The sequence below is a fragment of the Delphinus delphis genome, chromosome 2 (assembly GCF_949987515.2).
Source record: "Delphinus delphis chromosome 2, mDelDel1.2, whole genome shotgun sequence".
Lineage (NCBI taxonomy): Eukaryota > Metazoa > Chordata > Mammalia > Artiodactyla > Delphinidae > Delphinus > Delphinus delphis.
In genome coordinates this window covers 86,917,686-86,933,748 of record NC_082684.1, presented here as the reverse complement: position 1 = coordinate 86,933,748, position 16,063 = coordinate 86,917,686, and the positions used below count along the sequence as shown (strand labels likewise).

Here is a 16,063-nt window from a genome sequence, read left to right as displayed (position 1 = left end):
TTAAAAAGCCTATAGATTAAAAAAAAAAACCTGTTGCTATTTATTGTGTATATGCTCATTATAGAAATATTTAAAAAGCAAGATCTGATACATTTAAACATTTTCCAGGACTTTCTAACCATGTTGGGGTTACACTGTATGCCTTTTTTATAAACTCTGAATAAAAATTTTCACAGCCACAAAGAAAGTTAACTTCAGGGGGATAGAATCAAGTGATTGATAGTTCTTGTGCATGACTCTTGTTCAGCTGGTGTCTGCATGACAGTTCCTCAGTTGATGAATCTCCTCTTTGATGAGTGAGTGCCTTCTCTTGCTATATCTGATAAGAATCACTTCAAGTCCCTAAGGTTACTAAGATTATGAAACTAAGATATATGGTATTATTCATGCTATTTTTTTTTTTACAAGCAAGATGAGAGCTATGGTCTACAAAATCAGCTCTGGGGAGACCTGAGAAAAAGAATGAGCAGGTGAAGAACCAACGTACCGCTACCCAAGGTAGAAGAGAAGTAAATACAAAACTGAGGAGCACAGCAAATGTGTAGTCATTGGCAACCTGAATTAATGTTCTCTCATCCTGAAGAACTAACCAGAGAGAACTGTGACAAAAATTCATGCTGGGGCTTCCCTGGTGGTGCAGTGGTTGAGAGTCCGCCTGCCGATGCAGGGGACACGGGTTCATGCCCCGGTCCGGGAAGATCCCACATGCCGCGGAGCGGCTAGGCCCGTGAGCCATAGCCGCTGAGCCTGCACATCTGGAGCCTGTGCTCCGCAACGGGAGAGGCCACAAACGTGAGAGGCCCGCGTATCGCAAAAAAAAAAAAATTCATGCTGAACAACTAAGCCAATGGCAGCTGTGTAGTTTAAGCTCATGGGATTTGGAGTTAGATAGACCTGGGATTGAATCCTGGCTTTCTTCCTTACTGGTATGTGACCTTGGGAAAGTACTTAACTTCTGTAAACCTCAGTTCCCACATCTGTAAAATGGGTGGTATAATAATGGTACCCACATCAAAAGTTGATGAGAGAATTTTATAAGACAATGTAAATAGTGCATTTTAGCACAGTGTAGAGCATACAATAAGGCTCAGTAAATGTTAGCCCAGGACATGGCACAGGTAGGGAGGGATATTCTACAACCTCCCCTGAGTAGTTTGTCCCCAGTGCTTAACCAGTAAGTCCAATATATAATGACTGTTTAACACTGTGCTAGATCTTAAGCGGGAGAAACGTGGTCTCTTCTCCCCAAGAAGCTTACAATGTAAAAAAAAGAATACACACGGAACAACTGGAGAACAATTAGAACGGACAGTGTAATGTTCAGGGACTCACAGAATATCCTTGAGAAATCAGATAAAGAGTTTGAGAGATGTTACACAGCTGCACAGGTAATTCTTGGCAAAATGGGTTTTGACTGGCATGAGAAGGAGTAGTCAAAGGATGCATCAAGGATAATGTGAGAAAAATGCCTCCTATGGAAAGGATGGATAGAATATAGATGAACAGAGGCGAGAAGCAGGGCTTCCCAGGTTCAATTGTGATGATGCTTTTGGAATGCTTCCCAACACATTTTCTCTTCTTGATGATTCCTATTTGGTTCCCTTAGGTCACATAGCTTTTAACCCTAGGCCGTGAGGCTGGAGTACAAAATAAGGAGATAAGACATAAGAGAAGCACCTTCTAGATGGAAAGGGAGCTAAAGGTCCTCTGGTCCTGGAAGGGAGAGAAAAGGAGAGATTATGGTGATCATCCGGATGACACACAGAAAGATGAGAAGCCTAGAGGGGAAGACCAAGTACACAAATGACTATTTAGAGTGTGATCAGTGCTGCGAAGGAGAATCCAAGTGTTCCAAGAGAGTAAATATGGGGTTTCAGCTAGTTAGAAAAAGCTTCTGTGAGGAGTAACATTTCTATGGAGGTCTGGAGAGATGGCAGAAAGCGTGATCAGGGAAAGCATGGCTTGCAGAAAGACTTTAATTTGGGAATTTGGTAATTGGGCAAACCACCAAAAGATCAGAAAGCAAGTGAGAGGTAGAACTGTGGGCAATAGAGATGGAGATGTGGTCAGGGTAAATATGGTGGCAGAACGTGTGAACCACTGGAGCAATGCAAGCCATTGGTGAGTTTGAAGCAGAGGTATGATCCAATCAGTTTAGGTCATATGTGGTGTCTTCAGTCTCCCTGAGAATAATCAAGCCAGGAGTACTGACAAGACTGAGATTGAGTCTGGACTTTGCTATGACAGTTTCTCCGTCGTCATGAATGTCTCCATGAGCATCTTAGCAACAGATGTTGACACATGTTCTGTCACTCAACATGAATCTCACATTCTGAAGGATCATAAATATTATCATTATTACCAGTGAAACTGACAAATGTTTATAGAGAACTTTAAGGCTTCCACAAACACTGTCTACTTTATTCTCAAAGCAGCTCTGTGAAGTGAGCACTACTATTAGCCCCATTTTACATAGGAGTGAGGCTCTGGTCAGTGCTTCCTTGCTGAAGGTCAAATAAAGTAAAAAAAAATCTCAGAAGGCCTGGAGCAGTATCTTAAACCAGGTTCTCTAACTCAGACACCTCTGTTCTCTCCATTTGGTCACACGACCTTCAAATAGCAGGTTCCAAACAGCTAATGAAATTTCATAATATTTACAAGGATGAGTAAGAAATCATATGAATTCGGGGGATGGGTGGGGCTAACGAGTTCAATTTTGAAGATATTGAATCTGAAGTGACTGTAGGATCTTCAAGTGGAGAACCCAGTAGACACATATTAAGGGTGTGGAGCCAGGAGAGGATTATAATATGTCTGTATCTATTTTAGAGTTAAAGATCACAAATCCAATGGATTAACCTTAACAGAGGTTAGTCTTTTATCAACATAGAAATGATTTTATGGTTAAAGCGCTTTTTTGTTCTGGAAACTAAATTTAAAGGTTGACTGTATTGGGCTTTTGTCTTTTAGGGGAAAAATCTATAGAGTAAACAGAAATAATATGAGCAGTCAAAGAACATGATTTGCAAAACCATAATGAATATTGATCATAACTTAATCAAATGATTATAACTTAATTAAAAACTAGTGGCCCAATATAGTTGCTTCGCTAGATTCCAGGTGGGGTTGGCAATCATGTATAAGAAGCTGATGTGGGAACTATATTCAATATCCTGGGATAATTAACAAATTGAAGAAGAAAAACCATATGATCATCTCAATAGATGCAGAGAAAGCTTTCGACAAAATTCAATACCCATTTATGATAAAAACCCTCCAGAAAGTAGGCATAGAGGGAACTTACCTCAACATAATACAGGCCATATATGACAAACCCACAGCCAACATCGTCCTCAATGGTGAAAAACTGAAACTATTTCCACTAAGATCAGGAAAAAGACAAGGTTGCCCACTATCACCACTATTATTCAACATAGTTAGGGAAGTTTTAGCCACAGCAATCAGAGGAGAAAAAGAAATAAAAGGAATCCAAATCAGAAAAGAAGAAGTAAAGCTGTCACTGTTTGCAGATGACATGACACTATACATCGAGAATCCTAAAGATGCCACCAGAAAACTACTAATCAATGAATTTGGTAAAGTAGCAGGATACAAAATTAATGCACAGAAATCTCTTGCATCCCTATACACTAATGATGAAAAATCTGAAAGTGAAATTAAGAAAACACTCCCATTTACCATTGCAACAAAAAGAATAAAATATCTAGGAATAAACCTACCTAAGAAGTCAAAAGACCTGTATGCAGAAAATTATGACACTGGTGAAAGAAATTAAAGATGATACAAATAGATGGAGAGATATACCATGTTCTTGGATTGGAAGAATCAACATTGTGAAAATGACTATACTACCACAAACAATCTACAGATTCAATGCAATCCCTATCAAACTACCACTGGCATTTTTCACAGAACTAGAACAAAAAATTTCACAATTTGTATGGAAACACAAAAGACCCCAAATAGCCAAAGCAATCTTGAGAAAGAAAAACGGAGCTGGAGGAATCAGGCTCCTGGACTTCAGACTATACTACAAAGCTACAATAATCCAAACAGTATGGTACTGGCACAAAAACAGAAATATAGATCAATGGAACAAGATAGAAAGCCCAGAGATATACCCACGCACATATGGTCACCTTATCTTTGATAAAAGAGGCAAGAATATACAGTGGAGAAAAGACACCTTCTTCAATAAGTGATGCTGGGAGAACTGGACAGCTACATGTAAAAGAATGAAATTAGAACACTCCCTAACACCATACACAAAAGTAAACTCAAAATGGATTAAAGACCTAAATGTAAGGCCAGACACCATCAAACTCTTAGAGGAAAACATAGGAAGAACACAGTATGACATAAATCACAGTAAGATCCTTTTTGACCCACCTCCTACAGAAATGGAAATAAAAACAAAAATTGAAAAATGGGACCTAATGAAACTTAAATCTTTTGCACAGCAAAGGAAACCATAAACAAGACGAAAAGACAACCCTCAGAATGGGAGAAAATATTTGCAAATGAAGCAACTGACAAAGGATTAATCTCCAAAATTTACAAGCAGCTCAGGCAGCTCAATAACAAAAAAACAAACAACCCAATCCAAAAATGGGCGGAAAACCTAAACAGACATTTCTCCAAAGAAGATATACAGATTGCCAACAAACACATGAAAGAATGCTCAACATCAGTAATCACTAGAGAAATGCAAATCAAAACTACAATGAGGTATCATCTCACACTGGTCAGAATGGCTATCATCAAAAAATCTCGAAACAATAAATGCTGGAGAGGGTGTGGATAAAAGGGAACACTCTTGCACTGCTGGTGGGAATGTGAATTGGTACAGCCACTATGGAGAACAGTATGGAAGTTCCTTAAAAAACTACAAATAGAACTACCATACGACCCAGCAATCCCACTACTGGGCATAGATCCTGAGAAAACCATAATTCAAAAAGACACATGCACCCCAATGTTCATTGCAGCACTATTTACAATAGTCAGGTCATGGAAGCAACCTAAATGCCTGTCAACAGACGACTCGATAAAGAAGATGTGGCACATATATACAATGGAATATTACTCAGCCATAAAAAGAAACAAAATTGGGTCATTTGTAGAGACGTGGATGGATCTAGAGACTGTCATACAGAGTGAAGTTAAGTCAGAGAGAGAAAAACAAATATCATATATTAACGCATATATGTGACACCTAGAAAAATGGTACAGATGAATCAGTTTGCAGGGCAGAAATTGAGACACAGATGTAGAGAACAAATGTATGGACACCAAAGGGGGAAAGCAGCGGGGTGGTGGTGGTGGTGGTGGGATGAATTGGGAGATTGGGATTGACATGTATATACTGATGCATATAAAATAGATAACTAATAAGAACATGCTGTAAAAAAAAATAATAAACAAAAACAAAAAAAAACCTGCCTTTAATCAAAGGAACACTTTCCCTTAAATATAAAAGTAATACACGTTCAAAGCAAAAGCTTGACCAACACCGAAAAGCTCAAAGTAAAGAAAAATTTCCCATAATTTTACCACCTACAGTTAATCTGTAACGTATTGTTTTTTAAACTTATGTTGCTTTTTAATATCTCATGAATTATTTCCCAATATCCTTTGTCCTTTTGTTGATTACATCAGGATGAGAGGAATAAAGTTTACGTATCCGACTCATTGTAGGATATTTGGGTTGCACTGAATATCCTTATGTTTACATTTTTATACACAAATTATGATTTTTTCTTAGGAAAAATTCCTAGAGGAGGAATCTGTGGATCAAAGGAATTTATGTTTTAAGGCTTTCTTTTATTTTGTAAGAAATGTTGATAAATTGCCCTCAGAAAGGTGTAACACTTTATCCTTCCATCAAGGAGAGGTATACCCATTACTGCTGAGCAAATAGCAGCACCTCTGCCTGGAGTCAAGCCACTCATCATCCTGGCCCTGCTGCCCTCACAGGCTTTTCTCTCTCTCCTCCTCTACAGCCCCACTGCCCTCCCGCCAGATTATTCTCCTCGTACCTCACACATGCAAGCACATATCCATTCAGCAAACATCTCTGAGCACCCACCAGGTAAGGCGGGAGATTGTGGAGGTTAAGATTGTGCCTGGGTTTGATCCCAGTCCTCCCATTCCTGCATGTCAGGGACAATATGAACACCTCCATCCACAGGCTGTAAGGACATAAACGATTCCAGACACGTAAAATGCTTCTGACAGTGGCTGGCATGTAGTGAGTGTTCAGCGAACATTAGCTGTAATTATCAGCAATTAGGAACAATGCTCCGTTCTAGGCAAAGGGGGTCCAGGTGTAAGAAGATGGCCAAGGTCTCTGCTTCCGTGGAACTAATTCTAGATGCTATGAAGTGCTCTTCAGAAAATAAAAAGGGTGTTGTGATGGCAGATGATCATAGGGTGGGAGATGGGGCATCATGTTCAGAGGTCAAGGAAAGCCCCTGTGTGATGTTACCTCTCAGCCAAGACCCGAGGGGGAGACGGGCACTCAGGAGAACAGGGCTGGCTTAGTTTTTGATGTCTCAGATGGCAGGAGCTTTGCATCCCAGAGCTCATTGCAGGCAGATGGCTGTTCTAAATTCTCTATTTGTTTTAAGGCTCATAATACATGGGGATATATTTTGATTCTTTTATATCCTTGTCTTTATCTTAATCAAGCGCCAGGAGTCATGTGGCCAGGCTTTACAGCTCTTACTTGTCATTAACCAGCGTGGGCTGGTGGCCAAGGCAAGAAGGACTTGTGGGCATTGCCATTTTTTTTTACTAATTGATTCTGCTTTACTAATTGATTTCCTGCTTTGCTGAACCTCTTCCTAATCCTCTTGGCTTTCTTTGCCTGCTCCCTTGAAGGCCCTCCCTTTTGTTCTCTAAAGTCATTGTCTGCCTGACATGAAAAGCACTTCAGTGAGCCAAATGCATAATTATATTAGGTAAAATAAAAACAAAAACAAAAACAAAAAACTGAGTCCCCTAATGGAGAATGAGTTTTCTCCATGCATTGTATACCTTGGGCGTGGAGGGGAAGATATCTTCCTTCTTCCCCCTCCCCTTTCCTTCCTAAACCAATAGTTGGCCTGGGTAAAGGGGAAACAGAGTGGGCTGCCCTTAGGAACAACACTTTGAGCTGTGGGCAGCGGCCAGGAAAAGGCTGCCCCCAGTCCCGTTCCCCACTGTGGAGGTGATGCACACACCTGTGTGCTCTTCACTGCCCCTTTCAGGTATCTGATCTTTCAGGATCGAATGGCCATTGGTTGTTATGTATCGGGTGGAGAGGCTTCTGTGAAGGCTCAGTAGGTCCTGGTATGAAAATGCAGGCCCCTCAGGAACAAATGAGATGTATCAGTTTCCACCAGGATCTAGGCTAGTTGCTTTCAAACTTTTTGACTATAACCCACAATTTATATCATGATCCAGTTATATAATACATAAAATTATGCTTGCTTTTCCTATGTAGGGTGCATTGTGATATTTTCTATTCTATTCTTTAAAAAAAGTATTGGCCACATTTCTCTAAATTTCTTTCATGAACTACTAATAGATTAGACGTGTTTACAAAATGTTGTTTAATAACTCACAGGCATCTGTCTTAGATCTTGCCCTGAATTTTCTCGTTCCAATAATATAACTATTTAAGTGCCGAAGTTACATTTAAGAGGTTGAAAAACTTTGTACTATTTGATCCAGTGATTCATCTTTGAATCTGCTTCAAGGAAAGATTGTTACTAGGAGGGAGGGCCAAGGGACCATCATGCACGTTCTGTTTTCAGCCAGATGTTTGACAAATTTGTGGGAAAGATGCAAAATGAAAGCTGGATTTGATTTTAGACTGTGAAGGAAATTTAAAAACACCTAATCCAATTTCCTCACGTAAAGAATTAGATGTAATCACAGCTAGTTGAACAACTATACTTAAAGAGTATTTCCTAATGGCTCAGTGTTAACGTGGAAGGAGTCTCCAACAATAATACTCCACTGGCCTCTGCCTTAAGTCTTAATGCTTAGAACCATCGTATTACCAATGACTTGGACAAAGACCTGGAAGACTGTTTAGCCAGTTCCCAGAGAGTAAGATAAAGCGTTTAGGTGAAATAATTAGGACTCAAAAAAAATCCAGCCAGGTAACAAAGATGGGCTAAAACTATCAAAGTGAACTCATTTAGTGATAATATAGAGAACTTATGTGAAGAAAGTTCCAAATGCGAATGGCACAGAAACTGGCTGGAGCAAACACGAGTTTTTCCGCAGCATCCCCAGCCTCTACCCACTAGACACCCATAGCAGCCTCTCCCCGAGTTGTGACAACCAAAAATGTCTCCAGACTTTGCCAAATGTCCTCTAGGGGGCAAAACTGCCCCTGTTGAGAACCACTGAGATAAACTGAGGTACTAATGGGGGAAAGGACCTAATGAATTTTTATCCCCAGCAAAAATAGCAAAGCAAATGCAATCTGAGGCTGCATTATTATCAGTACTAAGAGCAACTACTGATGACCGAGTGCTTACCCTGCACCCGCCACTATGCTAAGGTCTTTACTTGTGAGTCCTCACTTAATGCCCACATGAATTCTAGGAGGTAGGAACACCATTGTCACCATTGTTTTGATGTCTAGGGACCTTAAGTGGCTTGCTTAAGGTTTCACAGCCAAGATGGTGAGAGCCTGCACCTTGCCCATTATGCTATGAGAGTTTTAAAATTACACACTAAGTGTACGTCCTAGGAAGCAGCCAGTACCCTCATCCACCTGGAACGTGGCTGAGAAGCAAGAAATAAGGTGCAAATAACCCTGAGGTGCCCACCCTCCCCCATATCCTAAAGCAGGGACTTGCCTGTAGCTGAGGTCCCAGCCTCCAGTCAGCTCATTGACTTAATTCATACAAAATTCGAGTATGCTCTTTCTTCTATCATCAGGATGAGTAATTTTTAGAAAGATTGTCAACAAAAGTGATTAAGAGTACATGGCGGCACTTTGAGGTTAAGTTTCAGTTATCTGGAAATGTTGTGCTGTCTGGGACCCCAGTTCTCGAGCACTGTGGCTCCAGGCCCAGGTCCAGAGGTCACTGGGATCACGATGCTGAAATGCTCTCTGAGGCTGAGTCCTGAGATTAGGGGGCAGGTGGCAGAGGGCTAAGATCTGGACAGCAGTCTTACCCAAGTCAGAGCCAGGTGCCATGAAATGTCAAGAAGTGTCAGGGGATGCTGAGCCCAGGGAGCCACAGCTGGGCAGTGACCTGTCCCCCCGCCAACCCCCGTCCCAGTGGCAGCCTTGGAGCTCAGGTCCGTCGACCTGCAGAACGCCAGGAACAACCAGGAGCCTCACACGCAGGAGGTGGGCCTGCAGTGGCTCATCATGCGCCACGGTGAGTCCTTCACAATCCAGCTGCATTTCAACCGACGCTTCCACTCTGGGACCGACTACATCATCTTTGTGGCTGAGACAGATGAGCCCGCCCCTCCCCAAGACAAAGTTCACCTCAAGGGCCCCTGCCTCTCCTTTCTGAACTTCCACATTTTTTTGTGTGTGTGGTACGCGGGCCTCTCACTGTGTGGCCTCTCCCGTTGCAGAGCACAGGCTCTGGATGTGCAGGCTCAGCGGCCATGGCTCACGGGCCCAGCCGCTCCACGGCATGTGGGATCCTCCCAGACTGGGGCACGAACCCACGTCCCCTGCATCAGCAGGCAGACTCTCAACCACTGCGCCACCAGGGAAGCCCTTGCCTCTCCTTTCTGAACCGCCCTCCCCTCTCTTCTCCTGGGACCCCGGGGACCCTATTAGCGCTGTTAAGAAAAGATTTGGCCAACTCAGCAAACTAAGATTGTGATAATAACAGACAACTTTTAAATACACAACAGGCACTGTGCTAAAAATTCACACACACTAACTCATTTAATCCCTGTGACAAGACTTTCAGGTGGGTACTACTAAGATCCCATTTTACAGATTGAAAAACTGAGGCCCACAGATCGTAAGTGCATGGCCAAGGACACCCAGTGGCAGTAAAAGGATTAGCAAGTGGTAGGAGAAGGTAAGGGTCCTCCCAGTTCCTCTGAAATCGTGTCACATAGATTTTGCACCTCACTTTGGGGTCATTCTCTCTTACACAGGACCACAGCCCACCGAGCTGCTGGGAACCCGAGCCACCTTCTTGCTCACCCAGGCCCGACAAGGCAATGTCTGGAGTGCTTCTGACTTCACCATTCATGCCAACTCACTCTTTGTCTCCCTTTTCACACCAGCCAATGCAGTCATTGGTCCCTACACTCTGAAGATGGAGATCTCTCAGGGCCCTGGTCACAGCACAACCCACCCTCTGGGGACTTTCATCCTGCTTTTTAACCCTTGAAGTGCAGGTATAACTTGCTCACAGGTTGTAATTCTAACTGATCCATTGGGAACACTCCGTGAGGATCTACTTAGAAAGCCCTGAAGATAAAATGCTGCACATCTATGCAATGTGTTACCATGTACTCACTAAAAATCATCTTTACAGAGAATTTTTAATGGCATGATGAAAATGTTCATGGTGTGATGTTAAGTGAAATCAATTAGGAAATGGAACACATATGATTCTAATTACATATATGTGCTGAGAAAGAGAGCACAGCCAGAATACACTAAAATGTAACGACGGCTGTTTCTGAGTAGTAAGAAGGGAGATCCTCATTGTCTTCTTTCTGTCATCCATATTTTCCAAATCTCTATGAAAAGCTTGAGGCTTTTATAACCAAGAAAAGATCATCTTTTTTTAAAGTATAGATTATATCGCTGGCCTCTAGAAAAGCACACAAGCTTTTAAGGGGTCCAGTCTTGATTTCTATTGCCATCAACCCATTGCTTATCTGATTATCCAGGAAGATACTGCCATTACTGTTTTTAATTTTATTACTGTTTGTTTTTTGGTTTGGGGCTTTGCCCCCTCTGCTATTCTTAACTGCTCAGAGGATGACGTCTACCTGCCAAGTGAAATACTGCTGCAGGAGTATATCATGATGGACTACGGCTTTGTTTACAATGGTCATGAAAGAGTCATCACCCCCTGGCCCTGGAACTATGGGCAGGTAACACTGTCACCTGAAGTGGGCCTTAGACAACTCTATTAGGTTATGAAGTGCCACTAACAGAAGTCAGGATGTGCAGTGCTGGACCAATTTCCCTTCCAGTGAGAGGCACAAGGAGGGAAGGGGAGATGTCTTTCCTTCTCAGTTTTTAATATTTTATGAAAAACTTAAAAAATGGAGGTTCAGGCTACTATAATGAACCTCCATGAACCTCTTACCTTCAATAGTGATCAATTTATGGTGTATTTTGTTTCATCTAATCAGGGATTTGCAAACTATAGCCTGTGGGCCAGATGTGGCCCACTGCCTGTTTTTGCATGGCCCAAGAGTTTAGAATGGTTTTCATACTTTATAAACTGCTGAAAAAAAGAATTAAAAAAAAATAACACAGTCGGGCTTCCCTGGTGGCGCAGTGGTTGAGAGTCTGCCTGCCCATGCAGGGGACGCGGGTTCGTGCCCCAGTCCGGGAAGATCCCACGTGCCGCGGAGCGGCTGGGCCCGTGAGCCATGGCCACTGAGCCTGCGCGTCCGGAGTCTGTGCTCCGCAACGGGAGAGGCCACAACAGTGAGAGGCCCGCGTACCGCAAAATAAATAAATAAATAAATAAATAAAATTAAAAATAACACAGTCATCCCTTAGTATTTGCAGAGGATTGGTTTCAGGACGCCTCCACAGATACCAAAATCCAAGCATGCTCAAGTCCCTTATATAAAGTGGCATAGGCCGCTCTCGCCTTCTGAGATGGCCCACGCTCTGTCTGTGGAGTGTGTTTCTCTCTAAATAAATCCACTTCTTACCTATCACTTTGTCTCTCACTGAATTCTTTCTGCCATGACACATCAAGAACCTGAGCTTCATTAAGTCCTGAAACCAGATACTGAAACCCCTGCCAGGTGGGAGAAGTTAACTGTATGCTGCCACAACTGGCAGGACCCAGGACCGGTTGGAACCAGAAGGCTGATGATGCTGACTCCCACTTACCTCACACCAACCAATCAGAAGAAAGTCCATGAGCTGATCACACCCTCGTCTTTGAACCATTACTATAAAACTCCTCACTACCCCCTCCAGGTTGGGACACTCAGTTTTGAGAGCATTAGCCCTCTGTGGCCCCCTTTGCTTGGCAAAGCAATAAAACTATTCTTTTCAACTTCACCCCCCAATAAATAAATAAAAAATAAAGCGGCATAGTATTTGCATATAACCTATGCACAACTTCCCATGTACTTTTAAATCATCTCTAGATACTTATAACACCTAAAACAATGTAAATGCTATGTAAATAGTTGCTGGCACTGTGCAGCAAATTCACGTTTTGCTTTTGGGAATTTTCTGGAATTTTTTCCCCTAATACTTTTGATCCTATTGGTTGAATCCATGGATGTAGAATCCACGGACACAGAGGGCCAACTGTATTTTGTGATGTGCAAATTATATGAAGTTCAAACTTCGGTGTCTAATAAACAGCATTTCATTGGAACACAGCTATGCTCATTCATTTAGGTATCATCTGTGGCTGCTTTCATGCTACAATGGCAGGATTGAGTAGTTGAGACAGAAACCCTATGGCCTGCAAAGCCTAAAATATTTATTATCTGGTCCTTTACAGAAAAACTTTGCCGATCCCTGATGTATTCTTCCCCATTCCTCGCATCTCATCACTGGATTTTTGGGAAGCAAATTACCATATCATTTAATCGAGTAATACTTCCAAATATAGTTCTAAAAGATGATGACTCTCTGAAAAACTGAGCCACAATACAGTATTATAACTGAAATAATGAACAGCAATTCTTTAATAACACCAAATATCCAGTTAAGGTACACAGCGGGGGACCTTTGACTCTGGGCAACTTTTCTACTCTCAACCACCAGCCGTGGCTGGGATAGTTTCTCTCCGCCTCCCACTGCCTTCTCAGCCCTGTCCACACCCACCGGGAGGGAAAAGTGGGTTGGGGGTAGGAAGCAGGGAGCCTTGCTGAGGAAGAGCAGGTTCCCTGTTCTCCAACAACTTGTGTAATTTTTTGAAACTTAGAAAAATACCAGGGTATTTGGTAGCCAAAAGGGTTACGACACATGTAGCAAATACATGTTGTAGCTGTATGTCATGAGTGTACACTGGCTTCTCCTGTGCTCACACCATCAGCACTGAACCCTCTACCTGATTTGAAGGTTCTCCACGCTCTTCCCCCTCTCCTCACATGCCTGGCCTTATATGTATCCATCCGATCTCTTCCTACTCTCGCAAGTCCTCCAGGAGGAAAATCTCTGAGCCTCTGTCTCTGGTACCCATCACGCCCAAAGACCTTGGGTGAATGCCTTCACCCTGCTCTCTTCCTGTCTACCTTGTCCTTCCAAGCCCACCGGCTCCAATAGCCTTCTCTGATGCCTTCAGCTGACTCGCATCTTTCCAAATTCCATTTGCATTTTCCATCAGAAACACACAGGTTAGTTCTTCAAAATTCTGAATCTTAACACATTCCCAACTTGACTTACAAGCTCTTTGAAGGCAGGAACTTGTCTGATATTTGGCCCCACCCCAAACGTCGGTGTTACTGACTTGGCTTCAGAATTCTAGACGTTTTTACTCTTCTCTTTGTTCTTCCTTGAAGTCCCCTGGAAGTTTGAAGAGGACATGATAGATATCTGCTTTCAGATTCTGAACAAGAGCCTGTACTTCTTAGAGAACCCAACCAAAGACTACTCCCAGTGGAACAATGTGGTGTATGTCTGCAGGGTGGTGAGCGCCATGGTAAGGCCAGAAGCTTCCCCGGCCCTGCCTGAGCTCCCTGCCCCCCGCCCCCACCGCACCGCGAAAACCCACCTGTCTCTCCTCTGCAGATCAACAGCAATGATGACAGCCGTGTGCTGCAGGGGAGCTGGAGAGAGGACTACTCCCAGGGGGTCAGCCCACTGGAGCGGACGGGCAGCGTGGCCATCCTGTGACAGTGGGCAGCCAGGGGCAGGCAGCCTGTGAGGTATGGGCAGTGCTGGGTATTTGCAGCTGTTATGGGTACCAGTGAGTGAGGGGGAGATGGGAATGCAGAATCACTTATTGACTCTTCGTGATAACTCTTCGAGGTTGGGCTGGGATTATCTCGACTTCACCTGAGTTGACTGTGGCCTGTCCACAGCCCCATGGCTAAGGAGTGGTGGTCACTTGACTCTTAACCAGCACACTCTATAGTCTCAAGGAATCCTGCAATAACCAGGGAAGGTGTGACCTGCTGCAATCACTCTTCAGTCTCCTTGATGGAGCAGTTAGGCTATTAAAATGGTCACCTGGTCCCAAAGTGGAGGCAAAACTGGCTTGTTTCTGACACCTGCTCAGGATTCTCAGCTCAAGGTGAGCCTGGAGTCAGGGGCAGGTTGAGGGAAGCTTGAGGTGCAAGCAGATAATCTGGAAGCCTGATCTCATCTGTGGGCAGAGCTGGTGGCTCCCAAACACTTCTCAGAGAGATTCTTGAGGAGTTACAGTTAGAGATTGACTACTTTGCTGACTACCCTTAAGGAGCATCCATGTTTCATGCATTATCAGTTATTTACAATTTAGTCCCAAGTCATTGATCAGATTATCTGTGAAGATGAGGGAAAGATGGAAAGCACTGTGGTACCTGCCTGTCTTCCCCCAAGAGGCAGGAGTACCTTGCACAGTGCTGCCTGTTACATTGTGATGCTCAAGAAGTGTTTACTGAACCGGTGTGTTGACTCTGAGTTGGAGAACGAGGGAGCACAGAATGGGGAGGACAGAGACAGGGTCCAAAGACAAAGTTCTAGACTTTTCTGAGAGGGGCAACATAGCTTGGCAGTTATGTACAGGTGCTACAGACAGTGGAGGGGTTTAAATATGAGTGTTCAAATCAAGTGACCTCATTTTGTTCATTTGTTTTCACGGGAAAATGCTCAGCACAGTGCCAGTATTTAGTACAGCCAAATTTGCCTTGGACTAGGCAGGTGTTAAGGAGGAGGGCTCAGGCCTTTAGACCTGCAAAGAGAGACCTGCAAAGAGAGACCTGCCTTTAGACCTGCAAAGAGAAGGTCTAAGTCTGCATCTTTGCTCCACCTCCGAGCCTCTCCCCACGGCTAGGCCCTAGAGTCTACGACCTTTGAGCGAGGGGAAAGCTGCTCCTGCCAAGTTGCCTCTGGCCACTGGCAGCCCTGGTCTAACTCTCACCAAGGGTTAAGGGTTTGTGAAAGCCCAGGAGCTGTGCTGGCAGTGGATAGGCGACTGTGGACAGGTGGCGTCCTTTGGGGATCTTCAATGAATCGAAACAAAAAGATTGGTCATTCTTAATAGTCCTCTTACATTTCAAAGCATTGTAATCCTCCCAGCAGCCTCAGCGGGCACCATCTGCTCCTAAGCAGGACAGGGGTGGAATAAACCTCTCTCTAAACTCACCTTGCTTGCTTCCACACCTGGCTGTCGGCTTAATTTCATCTGGCCCTGGTCAAGTGTGTGTGGTGGTGGTGGTGGTGGGGATGACGGTGATGTAGTGACTGCTTTGTGTGATTCCTGAGACGCCACAAGAGAGTGCTGTGGTCTTATCAAAGATGGTCATTGCCTCGTACATGCAAGGTTCCCTTCGTCGCTGTCTTCCACATATCTCCATAAGTCTATCTGGCTCTTCTATCTGTGCTTTGATTTCTTTCTTTCCTCCAAACCCTTTTATTTGAGTATAATTACAGATCCAGAATTTCAGAACTGAAAATCATCTAGTCCAACTCTTCATTTTGTTACATATAAGAAGACTAAGGGCCAGAGAAGTTAAGCCAGTTACCTAAGGTCACACAGCTTCTCTTCTGGCCACAGCATAGGTCTAATTTTTTAAATTTTTCTTTCCAATTATCAAATGTTTAGGTTCTCTTTTTTTAGTTTGGAAAGCTGCTGAATGGAAAAATCCCTAAATGATAAACTGAGTTGTTGTTAAGTGACCCTCAAATGATTTCTTTCTC

The 16,063-nt window shown here is 43.3% G+C and overlaps 1 protein-coding gene across 1 annotated transcript in view; it reads left to right on the top strand.

The window, feature by feature from the left end:
• Positions 1 to 2,691: 2,691 nt before the first annotated feature.
• Positions 2,692 to 16,063, top strand: part of LOC132418479 (protein-glutamine gamma-glutamyltransferase 5) — a 48,701-nt gene continuing 35,329 nt past the window's right edge. The window contains 2 exon segments of the mRNA XM_060002361.1: positions 2,692 to 2,767; positions 9,309 to 9,492. Coding sequence (XP_059858344.1) covers positions 2,692 to 2,767; positions 9,309 to 9,492 — 260 coding nt within the window.